This window comes from Melanostigma gelatinosum (genome assembly GCF_949748355.1).
Source record: "Melanostigma gelatinosum genome assembly, chromosome: 6".
NCBI lineage: Eukaryota > Metazoa > Chordata > Actinopteri > Perciformes > Zoarcidae > Melanostigma > Melanostigma gelatinosum.
In genome coordinates this window covers 21,191,838-21,217,337 of record NC_136639.1, presented here as the reverse complement: position 1 = coordinate 21,217,337, position 25,500 = coordinate 21,191,838, and the positions used below count along the sequence as shown (strand labels likewise).

Genomic DNA, 25,500 nt, shown 5'->3' with positions numbered 1-25,500 from the left:
TCAGAAATAGTTTGGCAGTAAAAACCCAGTATGTGGGTTAAAAACATACAAAAACATTGGGCTGGTTATTTAAGGTGGTTGCTTTGTGTGTGAAATACAAATGCAATGTCAACAGCACTTGTTATTATGAACCTTGATCATCAATATAGATAACACCTTTGTCCACATTATGTCAAGCGTTATTTATTTATTTGTATTTATTTATTGGTTTATTTGATAAGTGACAGTGCACATTAATAAAAACATTTCTGTAAATGCGCCAGAGTTAGCCAAAAGGCTATTTTCCCAAGAGGCAGATGTTACAATGAAAAAAGTGAGAGTATTAATATACGTAGTATCTTCACTCAGGAGACTCTTATACATTGTCAAGTACCAACAAGACATGCAACACAGAGGCTCTCAAGGCTCTCAAGGCTCTCTCAGGCGTTAAACTGGTACTTTTCAATGAAGCACTTGACAGTTACTTTACTCACTATCATCCCTCTCGTCTTGAGTCCGGGATTCCCAACAACCCCAAAGTGGACGGCTTGTTGTCCTTGACACTCTGCCGGCAGCCTTTTTGTAAATGGAAAGTTTAGAGAGAGTTTGGACGTGTTTATTCTGGGGTCTGGTAGATTTGTAGATAACATCCGTGTGTGATCTCACTCAGCATAACAAAGAGAATCAGATGTAAACTGTTTGAACTGGCACAGAGTATGACATGTGATGCCAACATGATGACAACAGAAACGCTTTGTCTGCTTTTTGAAATTATTCACGGCAAGCATCTCATTAAACTGTCATTAATTAGATTGGGCTGCTGAGTGTAAATCATCAAATGTAATCATATCTGATCTCTAACTCCTTGAAGATATAGATTCACCGCATACAACCGCTGTAAATGTCTTGAATGAACTGAGCGTAAAACATCCCTCTAATGTCAACATCGCTGTTCACACAAAGTCATCAAACCCAGAGAGGACAGTGTACGCTTGAGGCTTCAGGACTGCAAAGCCTGCCACAGTACAGAAGCAGGCTCACGCTCATTCAAGTCAAAATGACAAAGAGCACTATTATGCACTTTGCATTCAATGTTAAACTTTACCCGATCATTTTCCTGACCTTCCACCAGGACGGTTTATCCCTAAAGAGCGTATGACGCATATCATAGCAACAGTCAAACAGCAGCATCATGGAAAGTTGCTTCAAACGTGTTAATCCATCCAAACTGTTCAGAGTCCTTGGACAAACTGTGAACCCCATCACCGCTGTACAAGTGTGCCATTTGGTTGTAGACATTATTGTGGCAATCATTAACAGGTAGCAGAAACTCAAAGCCAAATTAGGGACATTTACTGCTAATCCGTACATGACCGGATGACCCTCGCTGGCCATTAGAGCACAATGGAAAAAAAGCAGGAAGGATGTTATATTGCTGATGATGAATAAATTAAGGAAAATGTTGCAAACCTATTTCCAAAGAGCCAAAAACCAAAGCACGTGAGCAGAACCCGACCGGGGCGTCATCTCATTTCATCAGCTCATTTATATTCTAACGACTGAGTTTGTGAATTAGTTTTGGACACACTGGATCCTGTTTGTGAATGTGCCAACTCATCGAAATGCAAGGAAACCAACAACTCCAGATTACTGACATACATTACGGTACATGTCAGTAAAGAGGTGAGTTGTTTCCTTCATGACCTGCAGCCTCAGTAACATCTGTTTACATCTGTTCTGCCGCCAGCAGTTGGTTTCAGTGGAACATTCTCGCTACTGGCAAAGGTGAAAATCAGTTACAGTTTAACTGTGACTTTGGTCGGATCTGTGAGCAAGCACATGTTGACAGACATCTTTTATCCTTGTTGTAGCATTATCTGTAGGTGCACTGTTTGTTCATTTACTTTTTCTGCCAGATCACTGCTCATCGAGCTACACAGAGAAAAATAAAGGTGACCATGGTGCGTAAAAGAACCATCAAAAAAGGTTCTTTGAGGCACTTTAAAAAAAAAAACTTTATGGGTCCATAACCCTTTCCAAATGGTTCCTCAGCTAAAAATGGTTCTTACAAGGAACAAATAGTTCTTTGAGGAACCGATTTCTGGAATATATATATATTTATAAAACAATATTGGCTGCCAGCTAACTACCCCACCCCCAGATCAGATTAGGTATTTTTTGCAAATGTATACCATTCCACACCATCCAATAACACAAACATGAATTAAGAACCCTTTCTTATCCCAAATAAACCATATGACAAGCATGTAGAACCATCCAATAGTTAAAATGGTTCTTTAGTAGGCGATGGTTCTTCAGGGAACCACAAATACTTTTAAAGAACCATTTAGGAACCATTGTTTTTCTGTGTGTAGCCCTTATATCAGCTGTTTGAAGCTAACATGTTTCTTATAAAACATTCCAAGCGATCTCGGAACCCATCGGCTTTCGGTCTGACAATAGATAAGCCTCCTCTGTGCACTATATTTACGAGATCAATTATTGTGTTGTAATTCCTGTGAAGACTTGAGAGGAATAGTTCAACAATTTAGAAAACACACTTATCATCATGACTACAGATGAAAAATAGCCTCTTGGCTAACTCTGGCGCATTTACAGGAATGTTTTATTAATGTGCACTGTCCCTACCAAATAAACCAATAAAAAGAAAATAACAGATGAGGACTGTTTCTGGTCACGGGTAAACAGCTAGAATTGGCTCTGTCCAACGGTCACAAAATCTAGCAATCTGCATTTTTATAGCTCACCTACATGCATGGTGAGGACAGAAATGTCTTTTTTTCCCTTAATCGTATTTGTTCTCTCCGAACAGTATATAGTAATGTTGGGCTCTGGCATATGGCTTAAACATGTGCTGTGGACAAAGACAATCAGGCCTTCGCTTTTTCAAGCAAAGGTCTCATCCTGACTTGTAGTTTGAGGAGAGCAAAGGGATTTCACACTCAGGTGTGAATTCCCCCCCCCCCCAAATAACCATGGTAACCGCGGCAATCTCATTGGCCGAGAGCCAAGAGACCCCAGGACCCCTGTGGTTCGACCTCTGTTCTATAAAACTATCTGCTGCCCCCACTTCTATGCTTTTTCCAACTCTCCCTCCGGGGTTAACAGGAGGCACACACCGCTCTCCTCGCCCGGACCCCCCCCCTGTCCAGGCCACAGAGAATCCAGCTTTTTCCCGTCGACCTCCGTCGAACAGGGAGCACACCACGCTCTCTTCGCTCGGACACCCCCCGTCCAGGCCACAGAAGAACCAACTTTCCCCGCCAGCGCAACGCTGGCCACGAGGAAACAACGGCCCTCAAACCCTGACAAGCCGTTTCGCTGGATGAAACAGCCCGCGATAACGAATCTGCTTCAGCGATCAGTTCAGAGCTTTTTTGCTCCTTTTTCTTTTGGTGCACACATGCCGGCGAAGGAAAGACGACAACGCCTCCCTCCTTCACCGACGATTCCCGGTAAGACGCACGGACCACGCCGTCAGCCGAAGTTAGAAAACTGTCCTCCCTGCCGCGAGGACAGATCACGTCTGCGTTTGCTCCAGAGCGAGCTGCGCCACGACAGACCGAAACAGCGCCAGCTCAACGCCGCGCTGAGAAGCACCCCCCCCCCCCCTTCCTCTCGAAGAAAAAGGACAACTTTGCTCACGAACCCTTCAACGTTGCAACGAAGCATCTACAAGTAAGATTCTTGGCATTTGGGCATAGCTTAGCTTAAATTAACTTAAGTTTAATTCAGGCCATTCATTTATATGTTGATATTCCCGTGTTTTGTTGTTTAAATTACTGTCGCGTGATATCGAGATATTACGCAACTCCTCGCGGACGAGAGAAGCTCCGCTGTATTCGTGTATTAACTGTGACTGTTTGCTTGGATTTATTTGATTTCTTTTCATTGGTTTTACTACACTTCGTGTAGTATTCTCTGCTCATTAAATCAGCTCTGTGAGTGAAGTGTGGAATCTCGGCTATCGTACATAACTGCTGGCAGTTCTACCGACAACGGCACGTTATGTACGATACGCCAGACACCCCCATTATCACTACAACGCGGACCGCACGCAGAAGTCTGATTCATGAGCCCCCACCTTTTTTCTCTTTCCTCCTTTCACGAAACACACATACACATAGCTCCTAGTTCTACCCCTGGGGAACCTCGTTCAAACGAGCGCCTCACATCACGTGCTGCCCAGGCACACGTGAGTACATACAGCAGCCTAACTGCCATTTTGGTCCGCGTCACTCGACTCCGCCATCTTTGTAGTTTTTAGCTGTAGTTCTTAAGGCCCCTCCCCTTTGGCCCGCGTCACTCGACGCCGCCATCTTTGTAGTCTTTAGCGTAGCTGTAAGACTCCTTCCTGTTCACCCACAGACACACACACACACACACATACACACACAGACATACACTCTCATCCATTTTATTCATTCTTTAGTTTAGGCATATAAAATCGTATGATAACGTTTGTTGGTTGCACTATTAATTGATTTGATCATTTATTATTTTGATTCAATAAACTCTGTTATACTTTAAGGAGCAGTCGTCTGTGATTACTTGTGCATATGTATTTGATAAGACTGTATGTAGTAGCCTGTGCTCGAACTTAAAAACCTTCACTGTCACTGAATGTATAGTCATACGCAGACTATTGACATTATGAGTGACTACTAATTATGAGACTTAGTTTTATCGTTTGGTTATTGGTCCCTGTTCGCAGGGTGGTGCCCCGTTTATATTAATAATCATTAATAATTGTTACATACATCAATAATTCTATTGATGTCAAGAATTCAGTTTCTTAAATGCTGATAACCCAAACACGCTCCTTTAGATCCCAACATAATGGTGCCCCGTGTGAGGCTACGTTATTCCAGTTTTGTTACAGTATATATGCACATTAATCCATAATTATTTTTGAATAATTAATTTTCCAAAAAATATTTTTTTCGAAAAATTATTTTTTTTTCTTCTTTTGAATGATCCAAATTCCTGAAACTTATTTCCCAAAATAGGTAGGCTTTGATCTTCAAAATCTTGTCTTATTGTAATTAAATTTTTGATTTTTAATTTTGATTTTTAATCTTAATCTTTAATTCCCTTCTCGAAATTTTATTTCGTTTCCAGGTTTAATTATTCGTTTCATTTCTTAAACTAACAGCCAGCTGTGTAGTAGATTTGATCGTTTATTTGTAATACCTTGCTTGTTTCTTAAATCCCTCCAAAGAAGTTACACACAGCTGTCACAGGCCCAAAGTGCTAAACCACATTAGCATTTTCGCACCTCTGGCTGCAAAGCAGTAGTGATACCTCAGAGCAGCAACAGTAGAAACGTAAGTCATAGAGCTAGACATTTCACTGTGCGCCTGCATGAACCGTAACACTAACAGTAATTAACATCTAACAGTAGAAATCCTAAGTCACAGAACTAGACATTTCACTGAGAACCGTAAACACTAACAGTTCCGTTCTAACACTAGGGAATTAACAACCACTGGGAGTCGCGCTCATCAGAGAGAATGAGCGACGAGAAATCCCCCACTCCTGGAGCTGTAGCTCCAGAAGACACCGCCTTACGAGATGCGGTGGCTGATGTCCTCGGACTCACAGCAAAGGAAAGAGAGTACTTTGCAAAATACACTGCTGTCCTATGCGACGAGCAATTAGAGCAGCTGGTGGCTTATGTAAATAACCCAGCAGGTAACAGAGAGCGCCTGATTCAGGACGTAATCGGCGAAATACTGCTCATCTACCATCAGAAAATGCAGCTGCAAGCTGCCCGAACCCGGGCACAGAGCGACGAGCAGCAACGCGAGATCTGGACACTCCGAACAGAGGTTCAGGAGTTGTCACGTGACTGTAGAGCCCTACAGTCAGAAAATAGTAGCCTGCGCAGTGACCTCAGAGAGGTCAACCTAAAACTCTCTAAAGCATCAGAGAGTGATGACAAACTGAAAGCGCTTCAAGGTGTTCCAGCAACCCCGGTAGGTACTGCTACCCCCTACCGAGCCTTTCAGCCCAGTCATTTCTTGGTCTCGGCTCCCTCATTCCCCGAGACCCGAACCACCTTGCATTTCTTGAACGCGACATCCCCAACCAGGAGGAGAGAGGACCAACACCAGGTCCTAGTCGGCCCAGGTGGCTTCAAAACCACCTCAGGCGAACGCAATCCTCCACGCAGTTCACGCGCGCGACAAGAACTGACCCCATCCCCCTCAGGGAGGGAGGATGATAGTCGTTACCACCATCGCGAGTATGGCGACTCGGACGGCTCAGGCCCCATCAACCTTGGAGGCCTGCGTACTCGACAGATTGAGTCTCTGGTAAAAGACGTAGAGCGCTTCAACCCCGATAATCACGACTCGAGCATCGATGACTACCTAAGGGAGATCGATCGCTGCCTCCTCGACCTATCGCGCCCCTCATCGCGCGAAAAGCTAAAGCTAGTGTGGAAAGCCACTGAGAGAAGCGTCCACGCTTTCATGGAAACGCTCCAGCCGAGCATCCGCGACTGCGATTCATCCCTTTGTCACGCCCTTAGGGAGGAGTACTCCCTGTACTCCAACCCAGCTTCTGCCACCCTCGGCGCCTTTGCCATTTCCCAGGAAAGGCTAGAGTCTCCGAGAGACTACTTCAGGCGCTTGAGATCTGCGTACTTCCAAGGACGTAACGCCCCAGGTCTAGAAGAAGACCATGCCTTCAAGTCGCTATTCCTGCACAATCTCAACGACAACGTGAGATACGATGTTACCATACACTGCAGAACGAGTAACCTCACCATGCCAGAGATTAGGAAGTACGCGCAACTTGCATGGGAGACACGCGGACGGCCGACAAATCGGTACGAAGACACCGCCATAGTCTTAGGCATCCAACAGTCGAGCGACTCCGACCTAGCGTCGGAAGACGACGAGAGGACTTGGCCTAGCGAGCCCTGGTCACCCCCGAGGAACAGACGACCCTGGCGGTCGAAAGACCGACGGAACCAGGGGGGTGAAAGACGCCCTCAAGGGCAACACATCAGGTAACGCTGACTCGCAGCCCACCTGACTAAGCCAAGTGACCTTTCCCCCTGCTGCCAAGTCGACGTGGTAGGGGGGGGGGGAAGAGAACTCAGCACACTTCCGGAAACGACCACTCCCATTTCGCACCTCGTTCTTCAACCTTCTTGGGCGACCTTGTTTGCAAAGGCAATGCCCGTTATGTATATATCTATACATATTCTTCAGTCTTACTGGGGGGTCATAACACTCTTGCTCTACCCGACTCCGGGTCAGAAACGAGCCTCATGTGTTCCCCCACCTTTTCGCATACACCTCTAGGGTGCAACAACCTTAGAGGCCCTTCGAGCACCCTTTCGAGCTCCCTAGCTCGTAAGATCTTTCGTCAACTAAGCCTTCTTCTCCTGCTCTGTCAGCATGAGCCACCTCCAGCTTGTTCAACGAAGCCACCGCCTTCTTTCAGCCGAGTCATCGCCCGGGCCTGTCAAGTCGCCAGTGCCGTAGGTAACTGAACTTGACCTGTGCGCCGGACCTGTCTCCATCTCTAATTAGGAGGGTGGGGGGAGGGAGATATCACCAGCCCGCCATGACACACTCCAGAGTGAAACTGTTCGCGACGTTTCCCTGAGTGCTGGCGGTAACGTGGGATATCTGCCCTCGCCACTTGAACAGCGCAAGGGGGGGTGGGATCTCTGACAACAGAAACTTAGAGAGATGCACTTCACAGGAAGTACACTCTAATCTCGCCAGTGCCGAAACCAACCGGCAGAATGGCAGCTTACTATTGACTACTAACGTTTAACTGCATGCTTCAACTCACCCTGTAGACATGCACTAACCGCTAACACAGCCAACTTCAACCAGAACAGTTGCATGACCTGACAAACCATTGTGACTGTAAACTGATGCTCCACTCTCATAGAGAACCCTTTGCATGCTTTATAGACTCTACCAGAAGTAACCAGAGAAGACATAACCTCTGCCGTAGCAGTCAGATTTAACCCAGGACCTCATCCGAGAAGGCTCAGCTGTCAACAGCTGGAGCAGCGAAAGACCAGCCTAGCTAGTCACACTAGCCGTGCTAAGAAATCTGTAAATCTGCTACCACTACTGTTATGCAACCCTCACAGGTACCTCTGGCCTATAGTCTTGGCAACGCAACTCCAATATCGATAGATTCTAAAACTTAGACACAGGACTCGCTCTAAATCTACCGATTAGAGAGAGATAGACGCACATATCATGTACTAATAGATCCAGAAGCGACAGACAAACTGGATTCCCTCCTATTCATAACACCACGTAGCCAACCTACGACTGCTCCGCCGACGGACTCCAGTCCTGTCTAGGAGTTGAACCAGTAACCACTGTTTGCCCCTCACCTGCTTCTTGTCTTTCTATTCTTTCCTTCTCTCTCTTTTGTTTTGTTTATTTGGGTTGTTACTTTCTTTGACACTGTGCCACAATGCTAGATTATCACAACATCATAATAGCGATTGAATTATTTGGGAATAATGTTTTGCTCACCTATGATTTGAATTGTGTATGATAGTAGATGTAGGTAGAAGTAGTTAAAGTCATCTGCCCAGATGCCACCTTAGTCATCTGCCCAGATGCCAATGAACTCTGAACTTGAACACCATGAACTTGACCACTATGCCTTGAACTCTATGAACAATGAACACTGCCTGTTTTAACCACTGCTTTTGGTCTCAGGAACACTTGGACTGTCTCACCTCTTCAGGTTTCCCCACCACATGGATGCACATGCCAGCCCTTGGTTTGCTCTAACGACCGAAGCCAACACCTCGCTCTTCAGAACAAAGGGGGGATGTTGGGCTCTGGCATATGGCTTAAACATGTGCTGTGGACAAAGACAATCAGGCCTTCGCTTTTTCAAGCAAAGGTCTCATCCTGACTTGTAGTTTGAGGAGAGCAAAGGGATTTCACACTCAGGTGTGAATTCCCCCCCCCCCAAATAACCATGGTAACCGCGGCAATCTCATTGGCCGAGAGCCAAGAGACCCCAGGACCCCTGTGGTTCGACCTCTGTTCTATAAAACTATCTGCTGCCCCCACTTCTATGCTTTTTCCAACTCTCCCTCCGGGGTTAACAGGAGGCACACACCGCTCTCCTCGCCCGGACCCCCCCCCCTGTCCAGGCCACAGAGAATCCAGCTTTTTCCCGTCGACCTCCGTCGAACAGGGAGCACACCACGCTCTCTTCGCTCGGACACCCCCCGTCCAGGCCACAGAAGAACCAACTTTCCCCGCCAGCGCAACGCTGGCCACAAGGAAACAACGGCCCTCAAACCCTGACAAGCCGTTTCGCTGGATGAAACAGCCCGCGATAACGAATCTGCTTCAGCGATCAGTTCAGAGCTTTTTTGCTCCTTTTTCTTTTGGTGCACACATGCCGGCGAAGGAAAGACGACAACGCCTCCCTCCTTCACCGACGATTCCCGGTAAGACGCACGGACCACGCCGTCAGCCGAAGTTAGAAAACTGTCCTCCCTGCCGCGAGGACAGATCACGTCTGCGTTTGCTCCAGAGCGAGCTGCGCCACGACAGACCGAAACAGCGCCAGCTCAACGCCGCGCTGAGAAGCACCCCCCCCCCCCCTTCCTCTCGAAGAAAAAGGACAACTTTGCTCACGAACCCTTCAACGTTGCAACGAAGCATCTACAAGTAAGATTCTTGGCATTTGGGCATAGCTTAGCTTAAATTAACTTAAGTTTAATTCAGGCCATTCATTTATATGTTGATATTCCCGTGTTTTGTTGTTTAAATTACTGTCGCGTGATATCGAGATATTACGCAACTCCTCGCGGACGAGAGAAGCGCCGCTGTATTCGTGTATTAACTGTGACTGTTTGCTTGGATTTATTTGATTTCTTTTCATTGGTTTTACTACACTTCGTGTAGTATTCTCTGCTCATTAAATCAGCTCTGTGAGTGAAGTGTGGAATCTCGGCTATCGTACATAACTGCTGGCAGTTCTACCGACAACGGCACGTTATGTACGATACGCCAGACACCCCCATTATCACTACAACGCGGACCGCACGCAGAAGTCTGATTCATGAGCCCCCACCTTTTTTCTCTTTCCTCCTTTCACGAAACACACATACACATAGCTCCTAGTTCTACCCCTGGGGAACCTCGTTCAAACGAGCGCCTCACATCACGTGCTGCCCAGGCACACGTGAGTACATACAGCAGCCTAACTGCCATTTTGGTCCGCGTCACTCGACTCCGCCATCTTTGTAGTTTTTAGCTGTAGTTCTTAAGGCCCCTCCCCTTTGGCCCGCGTCACTCGACGCCGCCATCTTTGTAGTCTTTAGCGTAGCTGTAAGACTCCTTCCTGTTCACCCACAGACACACACACACACACACATACACACAGAGACATACACCCTCATCCATTTTATTCATTCTTTAGTTTAGGCATATAAAATCGTATGATAACGTTTGTTGGTTGCACTATTAATTGATTTGATCATTTATTATTTTGATTCAATAAACTCTGTTATACTTTAAGGAGCAGTCGTCTGTGATTACTTGTGCATATGTATTTGATAAGACTGTATGTAGTAGCCTGTGCTCGAACTTAAAAACCTTCACTGTCACTGAATGTATAGTCATACGCAGACTATTGACATTATGAGTGACTACTAATTATGAGACTTAGTTTTATCGTTTGGTTATTGGTCCCTGTTCGCAGGGTGGTGCCCCGTTTATATTAATAATCATTAATAATTGTTACATACATCAATAATTCTATTGATGTCAAGAATTCAGTTTCTTAAATGCTGATAACCCAAACACGCTCCTTTAGATCCCAACAGTAATAATAATATGTATTCAAATTGATCTCTATTTCATTCATGCCCGATTTTACATCTGTCATTTTTTACCATTTGTATAGTCTTAAAATATGAATTATTTGTTTTTAATTCCATTCATGCATGTAAAGCTCCTAATGAAAATGTTTTAAGTGTTATAAAAAAAACTTTTAAATAATCTTGTTATTGTCTGAAAACAAGCTAAAATATGCAGAGCCGATTAAACTGAGTCATCATGAATCTTGTTGGCTGCCGAACCGCACATATCCAAACAATCACATTATTCTCTTGAAGCAATCAGTCTTATCTTTTATCTGGTTGCTCCGGCTTTCATCACTGAAACTCCTGCTGGCAATTTGTCATCAGCGATCCCCACATGTTCCACATCATGTCAGAGAAAATGAGGACTACTTTTTTCGTGTGGGTGTATTTTCCCACAAGATTGACTTTCATGAAAACATTTTGATCATTATGTCTTACCTGACGGTTGCGTCATCCCTAAACACTCAGACGTGTTTAAGCCACATCACCTCAGCGCTGGGTCAATACTCTTTCACACGTCGTGGCATTGAGTGGGCAGAAAAACGTGTATTTGTTACAGAAAAACAACTAAAGTTCCAGTTACAGACTACAAACTCGACATTATCAGTAACTGCTAAGTGCAGATGTAGGCCTACATCGTGTCAAAGATTTACCAAATGACAAATGAGTGTCAGTTATTGAGCAAATATCCCATGACATGTTTTGTACTCGACATTTGTAATAATGGTCTACTTGAGACCATTGTGTGTCTTTACTAAAGGGATCAGTATGCTTCGTCTGAAACCCCTCCCCCACCATACTTTTCCCAAGAATAGGGGGCTGCATCCTATTCTATTTCTATGGTTTTATGGTCTATTTCTGTAACTTTCTGTAACAGACAGTCTGACATCCAGGCCCGTGGAGGGTTTGAACTTCTCTCTCAAGCTCTCTGTTGAAAATGTTCACACAATTGCTTCTGTCCTTTTTCATGTAACCCAGTGCAACATTACATCCTTCCCTTCCCGATGTTGGGCTTTTCACCCCACCTTTAAGTGAGGCCATTAGGAGCATGTATTTAAACAAGCAGTTCACATTGAGCATACTAACAGCTCTGGCTTATGCGGCCAGGATTTAGGAGAATGTTTCCCATGCCACCCTGACCCTACATACTTTGTGACTATTTGCAACTGATGCACTAGCAGCTCATGCAGCAGATACAATCACAAATGCAAAGGAGTATTTCTGTAGTAAACCCAACCAATTATATAATATGGATCTTACAGTCTTGATATATATTGTGTATCAAACACAGAAACTCTGAACTGACAAACCTGAAAAGTACAGTTACAGTTTTATCATAACTATTACTGAGTGAGAAGGGATTTCAACATTGTTTGCTACAAACTACGAAGTTACAGAAAGTAAAAGGTTAATTAATCTAGAGATAATAAGTTTTATAAGTTGGCCTTTTGTTGTCAATTGAAAAACTGGGTATTATTATATTTTAATATAGCAGCTGATGATGACAAAATAACAAATGAATCAGACAGCAAATAAATCTAATTTCTAATTACCGCTGCTCACCAGCCTAATTTATGACTGTTTAATATTTGAGCAACACACCAGTGTCAGGACGCATAAAAGCCACGGATACCCTCAAAACAAACAGACAGATAAATGAAACATTATTTGTTTTCACTTATCTCTTTCAAATGTTAAACATGAAGCAGCTGATATTGAGGAATAATGAAAGATTAATAAACACGTTCCTCTGGAGCCGAGAGCAACACGAGCAGCAGCATCTTATCCTGTAATCTGCTTTACAGAACAGGACAGAAATATATATAAATCACACCTACACAATCAAAAATAGGAATCATGTTGACTTAAGGGAGAGGAAATGAGAGGAAGAAAAGATAGTTTGTATTGACATGACAAAGATAAAAAATGTGTAAAATCAGGCATTTAGTACAAAGTATTATTCAGAGAGGATAGTACGTACTGAACCTAAACAATTAGAGGATGTGCTGGTTTTATTATGAATTCTCTTACCAGCTGAAGTGCCTTTATTCTACAAATATGGTCCCCTGGAAGAGATACACCTTTTCTGTTTTTTATCTACAGTAGCAGATGCTCAGTATCCAGGCTCAACACTGACCATGTCTAATGCATCCCCTCTTCTCCTCCACATTTTCTAATATTTACATATGTCAAATAACCCATGACACATATCCCTTACGAACCACTCCACTCCCTTCCATAAAACACACACGGGTCTTTAAAAACCCTTAAAAGGCTCTGGTCATCAGATAACCACTGATGTGGATGTCAAACTTCCTGGCTTGTTTTCCTCTCATCGCCTCCCACCTGATTGACTTCATCAGCGGTGTGTTAGCACACCTGTTTGACTCTTGTTCAAACACCCGCAATCACGGACGAAAAAACCCACTTGTGCTACTTTTAAACCAGTGATTTTAAGTTGAGTTTGAGGACAAAGGAGGATGAAGAAGGACTCTTTTTTTTTGTATCTACTGTGGATTAAAGATAATTCATTGTCTACAGATTTTACACAGTCAAAGCTTTAACAGTGGGAGATAAGCATGACACAAAACATGGCCTGTGGAGTGAAGCTGGTATAAGATGAGAGACTTCATGTCAGGAGACTGAGACGATAGTGCTGCTTTTTCTTTTTCATAATTACACTTTAGGTTGCAGTAAAGACGTAAAGACATTAGTAATGTGTAAATTGGATGCTAGGAAACATCTATAGCAAAAAGCAGTAAACAATGTAAACAGGAAGTCACTGTCGCATCAAAAGCTGTAACATAACTTCCAAATATTACAGTTGTAGCAGGTCAAAACATATTTAACTTAACTTGTTGCCGACCCTTTGTGAATGGAGCAATGACTTCACATGCATTCGGTAATATGTTTCAGAGCTAGTGGGAATGCTGTCCATATAGTTTAGAATAAGTAAACTGACGTTATTTGATCATTCAGCCATTTATTAGCATTTTGGGATTTGGGATGTGATTTATAAAATTGCCAGTTTTGTTGTTATTAATCAGAATCAGAATCAGATTCAGCTTTATTGGCCACGTGTGCTTACGCATACATGGAATTTGTCTCCGGTTTCCACTCCGCTCTCAATGTACAAACACAATGTACAAACACAAATTTACAATAAACAAGAAAAATATATGTATAAAGAATCAAAAAGGGCAGCAAAAAAAAGTAAAACGGATGTAGGTATAAACATTTAGCTATAATACAAGTATAAATATATATCCAAGAGAAAAAAAAAGTGTGTATATATATATATACATGTGAACATCAACCTATAGACAATAGTGACGTGTAGTATAACCTATTTATTGTTCATGAGAGCGATGGCCAGTGGAAAGAAGCTGTTCCTGTGTCTGGTGGTTTTGGCGTACAGAGCTCTGTAGCGCCTACCAGAGGGGAGGAGTTGGAACAGCTTGTGTCCAGGGTGTGAGGGGTCTGCAGTGATCTTTCCAGCCCGTTTCCTGACTCTGGAGGTGAACAAGTCCAGGATGGAGGGCAGGCTGGAACCAATGATCCTCTCTGCAGACCTGACAATCCGTCTGTTTCCGTCTGAAAGTCTGTTTCTGTCCTGTTTAGTGGCCGATCCAAACCACACAGTGATGGAAGAACAGAGAACAGACTGGATGACGGCTGAGTAGAACAGGATCAGCAGCTCCTGAGGCAGGTTGAACTTCTTGAGCTGGCGCAGAAAGTACAACCTCTGCTGGGCCTTTTTCCTGATGGTGTCGATGTTGGGAGCCCACTTCAGGTCCCGGGAGATTGTGGATCCCAGAAACTTGAAGGTCTCCACAGCAGACACAGTGTTGTTGAGTATGGTGAGGGGGGGCGCCTCCTGAAGTCCACTGTCATCTCCACAGTTTGAGCCTGTTAAGCTCCAGGTTGTTCTGACCACACCAGAGGACCAGCCGTTCACCGACCATTTTGCACGGTAGGCAAACTGCAGGGGATCCAGCAGGTGTTCTGTGATGTTCTTCAGGTGGGTCAGCACCAGTTTTTCAAATATGGTCTCCTGTAGTTGGTGAGTACTTCCAGGCCTCTCCAAACTGACGAGTGGTCGTTGGCTGAAAACTTGTTCTTCAGCTTTTCAGTATAGCTCCTCTTAGCTACCCTGATCTCCCTCGTCAATGTGTTTCTGGCCTGGTTGTACAGGATCCTGTCCCCACTTCTGTCGGCCTCCTCCTTGGCCCGACGAAGCTGCCTGAGTTTTTCAGTAAACCAGGGTTTATTGTTGTTGAACGTGCAGAAGGTTTTAATCGGCACACACATGTCCTCACAAAAACTGATATACGATGATAAGCAGGTCAGATGCTTTGACCGTATTCCATACAACCTCCGTAACTCTGTAATTGAAACAGGTCTTACACTGTGCTTCAATCTAGTCATGTGTAAATCTCCATTTAGTAATTTACAGTAAAAAATACAGACAACTGGCTCCAAGCGAGTAAACTACGTCGACGCTGAGTTGAGATTAGTTTCTAAGGTCAAGTAAAAAAAACAAAGGTGGATAGAAGTGACCCCTCCATATTATGTTATCCAAAAGAGACACAATATGAGTCATGATATGAAATGGCTAAATTACACTTCTTGTGCTCACATATAAGAAAGCATTGACAATGGGTGGAGAGCTGCTCTCAACAAAGCAGTCAGTAAGGAGCATTCTAATTTCAGCATTTTGTGCTGCTCATTCATCCCCAACTGCATACCAGGCTGTTTCCCAAGACCATGTCCTGAATACTGACTAGCTCAGACACAATGTGGAATGAATGCATTATGTGCACGACCACAACAGCATTTACTTCTCCAAAGATCTATTATCTCAGCAAAGTCCAAACACAAGTCAGGCTTTACTTGCCGGTTAATATGCACAGAATGCTGCGCTTTAGCTGATGCTGCACTGTCGTGTTGTTTTCACAGACGTGCACTTCGTGTCTTGTCTTACAGGCATCAGAATCTAGACTGCATGATTTGTTTTCCTTTGTGAACAAAATGTTTTGGGCCATTAATGCATTCCTTTCCATGCAAAGAATCTGGTTCTCTCTAGATTGGCTATCAGCAAATTCTTCAGTGCAATACTCCTTTCAATCCCGTGAGAAAACGCACGTGGACACACAGAACACACGCACACACACACACACACACACACAGGAAAAAGGAGTCGGAGGATGTGATGGTGAGATCTTTTTGCTTACATGAGGTCACCCGACCATCAGGCTTAACAATCGATGTGTGCATACGCTGCAATAACGATATCATCCCAGAAAGAACAATAAATATGAGACACAATTACTGACTCAAACAAAAATGAATTTGACTTTGACAATATACTTATATTTGCCCCATTTAATACTATAAAAACAGAGCAATAATTATCGCATAATCACACAGTAGTTGTTATGTACAAAAGTGACGAGAGAGATATTTTGCCATTTTATACACATAAAACTCGTATTAAATAATGTCAATGTGCATAAGCGACAGACAGTTCAGAGCTCTTGATTCAGCCCCATCCACGTCTGGTCTCTACGCCTGCTGGGCTGCAGCCTTGGCGGCTAACCGCTCCTGTTTCTCCTGCTCGGCCTTCTCCCTCATCTCTTTCTCTCTCTTGATCAGCTGCATATTCTCGGCCCCCCAGGCCTGCACCCGGCTCAGGTACTGCTCCAAGTCGGGTTTCTCCGCAGCGGCCAGGTTCTGCTGGGCCAGAGCGACCACTGAGGCCTGGAAGGAGGCAGAGTCCACTTTGCCCTGAGACTCCAGCTGGCTGCTCAGTTCCTGAAGAGGCAGGGAAACAAAGAGACGTTGAAGCACCAAATGGGGACCTCATTGCTTCATCTAAATAACTTGAGTGGCATATTAATTAAATAAATAAACATAACGGCATAATTCAGTTCTGCACATGTTGTAAGCCCTGTGCATCTGTGAATATGACTTTTTCTTTAAAGTCCTGGCGAGTCCAATATAAAAAGACCCTAACGCGTTGACTTTTTTGACCGCTATTAACAATATGCACTAATGTTATTCCAAAAAGCCACCAACGAAACCATCCCTCAGTCATTACGTGGGTATTTTTAAACCCAGACATTTCCCTCTGCATTTGACAACAGAGCAAGGCAGGATACAATCTTAAGCTGACAAAACAATATCAGTGGGAATGCTGCTAAACCATTGTTTTATTATCAGAAACATGGAGATGGCCCAACCAGCGGTTGCTGGCATCAACATTGCTTTCGGCTACAAAGTCTCATCTCAAGAATAGGTAACAGTGACGCACTGTGAATATCTTAAACACCACTGATCATTGTTTTGTTTCATCATTACACACAGTCATATAACTATGAATGTTTATTATATGTTAAGTCACGGTTTTCATTCAAATTAAATTAAAAACAACCTTAGTATGCTACCCACACACGTACAACCCCAGTCATGTCAGGAAACACTGTTTATCACATGTTTACCGGCTCGCCTTGACCAGGAAAACTAATGTAAATTCAGGAGCTACAAAACAAAAGCACGCCTGCTGTTCACAACAAACACCCACCTGGAATCTGCTGACATACTGCGCTAGCTTAGCCTGCTCGGCCTGATCATCTTCATCTTTGGCGTCTTCTTTCTTCTCCTCCTCCTCCTCACCTGCTGACTCAGCTCCAGAGGAGTCGCTGTCTGAGGTAGAGGACAGTTCCTGCAGCAAGTCATTCACGTAGTCCAGCTGAAGAATAATGAAAAAGAACGTTGAGAATACAGGAAGATCATTATTTTTCATTTATTATATTCACTAAATGTTCATTAAATTATTTGTATAAAAAATTACATATTTTAGCAAGATGCAGTTCGTTATATAAAGATTGCATAAAAGGAGTCATGACGAACGAGGCCGAACACCTCACCTCTTAATCTTGGGAAGAAGCAAAATTAACTGTCACCTGAGGCGGCCGCACCTTCATTTGAGATGTAATATTTCCTCTCTGTCCTACGGTGTTATCTGCTCGGTCTACATTATTGCGGTGGGTGCCCATGTTTGACACACTCTGCTTAGTTCCTGTTGCAATGATTCTCACAGACGTCTTCTGTGCTCCAGGCTCTTCAAAATCTCATTAGACGTGGACAAAGCTGGGCTATTGGACTGGACAGCACAGGCCGGATTAGAGGCGCCACACCCGACGTACAGTTGGTCCAAATATGCAAAAATAACAATGTGACAGCATGTGTGGTTCATCTTAGCAGATAAAGACCGTCTGTGTTATACACCCCACCTGGAGAGTAACAACTGTCTCTACTGTGTGTGTGTGTGTGTGTGTGTGTGTGTGTGTGTGTGTGTGTGTGTGTGTGTGTGTGTGTGTGATGCTAAGAAGTGTGACTACACAGGATCCTATTGGAAAGAAGGTTGAGGACAGTCTAACACTTTGGAATATATGTTTGTTTGATGTCAAACCCACAGTCAGAGGAGAAGATCGGTAACAAGGACTAATCCAGTAAGAGTTTCTAATATATTCATTATAAAGGAGTAGAATATGCATCTCCCTGCTCCAAAGCCACTTGTGATATGAACCAATTAAGGATGCACCAACAATCTTATTTTCTCCTGATACCATTTACTTCAACTCGGTCTCTGTCGACACCAAGAACTGATCTGAGTGCTCTCTTTTCCCCAAATGTAAAAGCTGCTTAGCTCACTAGATTGTGTGAAGCAAATGATACATAGCTTAAAAATCAACAAGATCTTAAAACGTCAATTTTTCAGCAGGAAATTTTCTTCTTTCTGATAATTTGTTTTGTGTAAACAAACACACACACTCTTTGAACTTTATTTCCTCAACCCTTACTGTGTCTTTGGACAGCTTGACATCACCAGAAGCAGCGGCCACTCCCTCCATGACAGCCAGGGCTCGGCCCAGATATCCACGACCCCAGAAGAGAGGCATCCCTCTGAACACGGCATGTATGCCCTCTAACATCTCCACCTTGCCTGGATGGGGAAGGAGGAGGAGGATAAATGAAACAAACTGCAGAATGAAAGGACAGGAGATGAATCACATAAAAAAAACTCCACCACCACCACGAGGGAAGAAACTCATCTACACACCCAGCAGAGCATTGCCGAGTAGCTGAGCGCTGAGGCCAACAGTGTTGTCTTGCTGCAGTCCACAGATGAGCAGCGACGCCCCCAACGCCCGCTCCTCTGACACCTGAACACAGCGAGGAACAAGAGTAAGCATCTTATCAGGGAACACGTTCGATAGTTCCGCTGCGACATGCAAACGCTGATGAGTTGCCGCCGTTTCACTCACAGTGAGCTGTGGCCTCATTGCTCGGTAACTGGCCAAGGCGGACAGAGACAGGATCTGTGTGGCGGGACAGTCGAAGGCCTCCTGAAGCATCACCTCTTCAACCACAGAGCACGCACCTGTACATTTGCAACAAAACACACAGCGTCATTTGTGTGTGTGTTATCCTTTTATTGTTTTCTTTCTATACCGCAAGTTCTTTTTCAGGTAATTCCTTTGCAAAATTATATTTTTGCTATACTCCTAAATGTAATTATGGCCAAAATTACAGGGATTTTTTGCAAAGTTAAAAAGGATAAGTGTGGTGTTATTCTATATTTGTCTTATTCTCAACAAATCCCATAAAAAGGCAAAGACCCTTGAAATGTATCACAAACTTTAAACAGGTATCACGAAAATTTTAATAAAAAATGCAAATTAACGCATGTTTTTTTCATCCAATAAAGTGATGTGAATATTAGGAGTTATTAAACAGCTGGTAGTGCTTAATCTCCAATCGGGTCTTATTAAACCATTGCATTGGAGAGCACCAGTCAAACCATAAACGAACAATGTGGAGAAACGTGATGGAAACATGGCATTTATGTTTGTTTCATGCCCTAATCCGAGGAACGTTAGTCTCCCTATTGGTCCACACAGAACTGCCACTATCTGTTGACATTTCCTCTGGTTCTTTATGCCCAAAATGAAAATGTGCATACAAACAGTTTCATTTTCAGAAACTACTGAGTGACTTAAATGTGACTCACAGGTGTGTTTGATAGTTTTTGAACAACAATGGGGTTTTATGACAAAGATAATTAAGATAAATCAGACTTTAGCTACAGTGGATCAATTCATTGCTGTTTTTGTTCTTTTAATGAGATTTGGTTATTATAAAAAGTGTAGCATTCTACCACATTTATCCTTAAAAGTAACAAAACAACAATGGATAAGAGTTGCAATACTGAAGTTATACAGTATATAAGCACTAAATAAACAGTGAATTCATGATTTTATCTGATGTAATCACAACTTCAACATGCAACTGAAAACACTGTAATACCGACTATGTGCCTTCACTATTCACCAAAACCGATATACTGTTTACTTTCTCATGTTATTGCAGAAAAAAAGAGTCAGGCTTCCCCTTCACCTCTGTCTTTTACAAACAGGGAAAGACATGTTTGAAATCGGATTCTAGTGATTTGACAGACTGTTCCCACTCCTCCAAATACTCAACATCAACAAGAAATTATTTCAGTTCATCTGTTGATTGAAAACATGCTTTAAAAAAGCCTTACTTTTAAAGTCTCCATCCTTAATGTAAGAATCTATGAGCAGGTTGAAGGTGAAGTCATCTGGGAATATTCCATACTGGACCTGCATGCATGCACGCGCACACACACACACACACACACGCACACACACACACGCACACACACACACGCACGGTCTTTTACATTATTTATCTGAGAACATTGACTGTGTTTACCATTGATGATTTGGTAAAGGCAGTGTGTATCACACAATAACACAACTGCTGGTTCGAATGCGTCACTGACATCGAGACCTCTTATCTCACAGCAACACAACACCGATCAAAACAACATCAGAGGCGGCCATACTGATCGAGTTTGCTCCGTTTGACCTCATTGCAAACATGTAATGGGCTACCGTATGTCTCTGCTTTTGGAATAATTCAGTGATTCCCAGATACTAAGACTCATTCGGGAACAGTACACGTGCTGTGCTGAAAATGTCAAACATGTTTGATGTCATTTGTGCTGCTCAGATCAGTTTGAAAATGCATCTGGGTGGTTAAGATTGGATCTATGATCGCTCACACTGCTAGATAACTGCGGCTGTCGGCCCCGATCAGGAGCCTCTGATCAGATTTCATCTCTGATTATAAAGATGGGCCTCCTTTACACCGACCAAAGAGTCTTCTGTGTTCAGCTTATTGTTTTAAATATGAGGAGGGATTATAATGTGTTGCGTACCTTGTTTTTAACTGTGTGCAGCGCCTTCTCTCTGGCCCCGTATTTTAGACACTGCCTGATCCAACTGTGAACAGTCCAATCCCTCAGGTACCAACAGTTTGGACTGTGGCGAAACCTGGAGGGATGAAAAAAACAGAAGGTTTTTCTTTTTTATATTTCGACCACAGCTTTATTAATGTGCAAGATAAAAAAAATGACCACATTTGAATCTCATAACAAACAATTTTGTTTGCTGAAACAGAAAAAGCTTTATCCTAAAATCTCAGCCCTAGAAACTAAAATACAAGAGTCAAATCTTATAAAGGACAGTTTAATCTATTAAAAATAATGATTATGATTCACAAGCTTCCCAAAATGGAAAGGCAGTGATTCAATTCTCACCTGATTAAATGAAAATAAATGTGCAGGAAACAAGGGTGTGATTGGGAAATTTACTAAATCTTATAATCACAAGAATGGGTGCAGATTCCAGAGGAAGGGGTAAACAGGAAAGGTCTGGGGTTGCCCCGAACAAAGAAAAGCATGTGACCGAACGTAGACCAAAACAGAAAAACCAAACAGACAATTCATTCCAAGAAAAGCCCACACAACATCGGTACCACGCAAAACCAAGGAAGCAGCAGAATCGCATGCGGAAAGAGTAAAACGATCCCTCTTTACTTGTAAAGGTAGTACTCCGCTTGATCCACTTCCTCTCGAGATGAAATGTTGTCAACAAACTGAACGCACAAACAGAAAATATAGAGTTACAGAAAACGTATTTGTTGATTGATCTGGGACAGGTTGACCACAGACAAATGAAATACAGGCGATGTAAATCTAGAGCTTACCCGAGACACAGTCAGAGAACTAACTGGGAGATTCCTGTCGTATGTCCTGTCCATAGTGGCGGCCAGTAAAGCTGGAAGGAAAACAAACAAACAACAAGTTCATCATGTTCTATGCAATCTCATCAGAGTGTATTTTACTGTATGGCTGTGTTTAATCACACCCACACTGTTGATCAGTTTATATCAGTGCAGTGTTACACTGCCTCCCTGTGTTGATCGAGTGCACACAGTAACGATTCGTGTTTGAATGCTGCGTGCAACAAAAACATGTCTTCAATCTTTTTGTGATGAAATAACCTACAACAATACTTCTGGATGTGGATATATGTCAGCTACATGTTTCATGTGTACTGGTGCTGTTACAGTACTTGAGTTTCAGCCAGATACAGATAATATAAAACCCCTGAAACAAGTCAACGACAACTTCAGGGTTTCACTTTGTCTTAACACAAAATAAACTAACAATATTTAGCTACACTACATTAGAACTTTGCCTAAAAATACAACCTAAAATTGGTAAAATTATGATTAGAAAAACTGGAAAATATCAGATCAAGAACAAAAGTCAAGTCAATTTTATTTATATGAAATATCACTAATCACACAATTTCCTCGGGGGGCAACATAATAAAATCACAGAATAGACAATGAGGTCATCTCACCTGAGTGACCAGGTATTAAATACCAACTTTTGGCACTTGACAGTTTTCAATACTTTCAGTCTGCACCCAAAAACTACGTAAGTCAGATTTCAGCATTCTGCATCTTTTACAATTCATACTTTAAGACTAAAAAACATCCCATGCAGGAGGGAAACGTGTTATTTTGAAATAGCTTTTTAAATGCAGTTAACACTATTATTGTCTTCATCATAATTATAACTATTATATTTAATAGTGCTGAGCATTGAGGATTACATTATTGATTAATGACAGTCTGTATATGAATTAGGTTCTTCTGGATATTGCACAACACACCCTGACCTCCGTCCACGCTGGAGACTCTAGTATTGTTGTCTGGACCGGTTCTCTCTCTTACCCAGGTTATGAGGATCCTTCTCTCGCGCCTCCCACACTTTGGTATCTGTGTAAGCTGCCGAGAGCATCCATCTCCTGGCTGCGAAGACAAGCAGTCAACCGGGTCATGCAGATACAAACACTACACGTCTATAAGCTGTCTGACATTACTTTAGGAGACCTCAACAATAGCAAACCGCGTGCTGAAGCCTCAGATTGTTAACTATAACGTTAGCTACAGTTACGTTAGCTAACGACGTGAACTGGAGACATTTAGCTTCGAAACATCAGAACAACGACAATGAAAGCCACAGAAATAGAAGGTGAACAAAGAAATACAATCATATTAAACTATGGTTTTATTGTGCCCGGATGCAAGACGTGTTTACCTGAAAGAGACGGAGATAAACATTTAACTTTGACAGCTGCAGTCACACATCGCTTCCAAACGGAGGCTGCCATGTTTGGACGATACCATTTCTTAGCTGGGACGGGGGGGGATATTTGATAGTTCCCTCAAATTGGCACAATAGGGTTATACCAAAAGTGAGACATAACGGAAATAGGCTACTTACGTTATATTTTTGTATTAATCATTTGCACCGAAAACGTATATTGATGATTATTCACGAATAACGTTGTAAAGACACAAATTATTTAATTAATTTCTTGATGATGATAATAACAAGCCTCATCAGATGAAAGGTTTTGGCTTTGGAGCCTGTTTATTTTGTTTTATGGATTTGAAAATATGCATAAAATCCTCATAGCCCACAGACCACAAGGTGCAACATCACATGAAATACAAGAATTTCAGCATTGATGCCAATTAAATAAAATCTGTATATGGACCCATTAATGACTATAATCAGCAAACAAAAACAGTATTTCCCTTTCTAAATAACAAGAAAGTTATAGTCTGTATTTAGCCTAAATCTTTTCAACTCAGAAGGCTTGAAGGGATGAAGGAACTCTTTTTACAAATCGTTTATCCTTTTTTCAATTTTCTACAAACAGTGTTCTTGGAACAGTTTTTGTCCGATTGATTGACATCAGTAAAATGCACACATACATTGGTTGGCTGGGATCGATACAGTGTGCTTTGACATTACATTAAGATAAATCTCTTGAATATAAATTAAATTAGAGCTCAACACAGTGCAGTACATATGTTGCAACAGTAGAGGGCGCTATTTATATAAACAGTAGAGGAAGAAGTGGAGCAGCTTCACTTCGCCCTGTGGCACTGCACAGAAAGCCATGAACAGTCCCACTGTTAGTTACTCAGCATCATGGAGGACTGCTTCTTGAGGCTTATCAGGACATTAGATGAATACAGTCATGTTTAAAAGACTGCAGACAATCCTTGGAATAGTACCACACCCTCAAAGTAAAGCGTGCGGGATGATGGCCCCCTAAATTGGGAGTAGAGCTGTTTTATTTTCCACAACATTCCTTTAACATACATATTCATTTCTCTGTGTCCAGCATGGCCTGTGACCTGCTGTCCTCTCACCTCTCTTTCAGTGCTTTTTTGATGATGACGGCCCTCAGCTATAATTACAGCAAGACTTCTTGGCTGTGGGTCAAAGGAGGTGACAGGTTGAAACTCGGGTGGGACAGTTTTGTAAAACAAAATGCAGAGGAATTTCAGCACCATCTCGTTTTCTCATTTGCCAGCAAAACAGGAAGCTCCTCCACGACCTGCACTACAGAGAATTGACAGGAAATAAACATTTCTACACGCACAAGTGGGGATACAGCTATCTTTTCAGGAATATTCTCTATTCTGTTCTATAGCTGTGATTCGTTGGTGCACTGCTGTGACCTCTTGTTGGTATTGTTGGAGCCAATACTTATATCAGAAGTCCCATCTAAAACTTCTTCCCACACTGTTCTCCTCATCTAAAAAGGTGTTTGTTTGTGGACGTGGTCCAGTAATGCAAATAATTCAGATGTATTTGTTTTCAGTATCTCAGTTACATTACATTACATTACATTGCAGTCATTTAGCAGACGCTTTTATCCAAAGCGACTTACAGTAAGTGTATTCAACACAGGTATTCAAGAGAACTATAGTCACCAGAAGTCAGAAGTGCATCTCCTTTTTTAAACAAGCATCTAAGAGCATAAACCAGAGCAAAAGTACAGTGCAGAAACAAACCAATACGAATACAAGTGCAACAAACTAATATAGATACAATAAGCGCTCCTTTTTTATTTCACAGCATTAGCATCACATAGGGTAACATAGCGTATCTGGATAGGTGAGTGAAACAAAAACACATGATGACAAGTCATTTTGTTGGGGTATGTTTCTCCAGCAATAAGAACGCTATTGCCTGTGACGGTGTTGTTATGCTTGAGATACATCACATGTCGCCCCAATCAATCAAATAAGAGTATCAACGCTATTATGCTGACTCATCACGTTGATTTGGAGTTTTATATATTTGCAGATAA

At 42.7% G+C, this 25,500-nt stretch overlaps 1 protein-coding gene across 1 annotated transcript; it reads right to left on the bottom strand.

Annotated features, from left to right (window-relative positions):
- Nucleotides 1-16,239: 16,239 nt before the first annotated feature.
- mrps27 (mitochondrial ribosomal protein S27) lies at nt 16,240-23,515 on the bottom strand. The gene is made up of 11 exons (XM_079269457.1): nt 23,427-23,515; nt 23,060-23,137; nt 22,022-22,092; nt 21,852-21,910; nt 21,192-21,306; nt 20,493-20,571; nt 19,213-19,328; nt 19,008-19,110; nt 18,748-18,890; nt 17,466-17,633; nt 16,240-16,696 (listed from the first exon to the last, which is right to left on the bottom strand). Exons 1-11 carry the CDS (start codon nt 23,497-23,499, stop codon nt 16,448-16,450), a joined length of 1,254 nt encoding a protein of 417 aa, XP_079125583.1. The 5' UTR covers nt 23,500-23,515; the 3' UTR covers nt 16,240-16,447.
- Nucleotides 23,516-25,500: the final 1,985 nt, after the last annotated feature.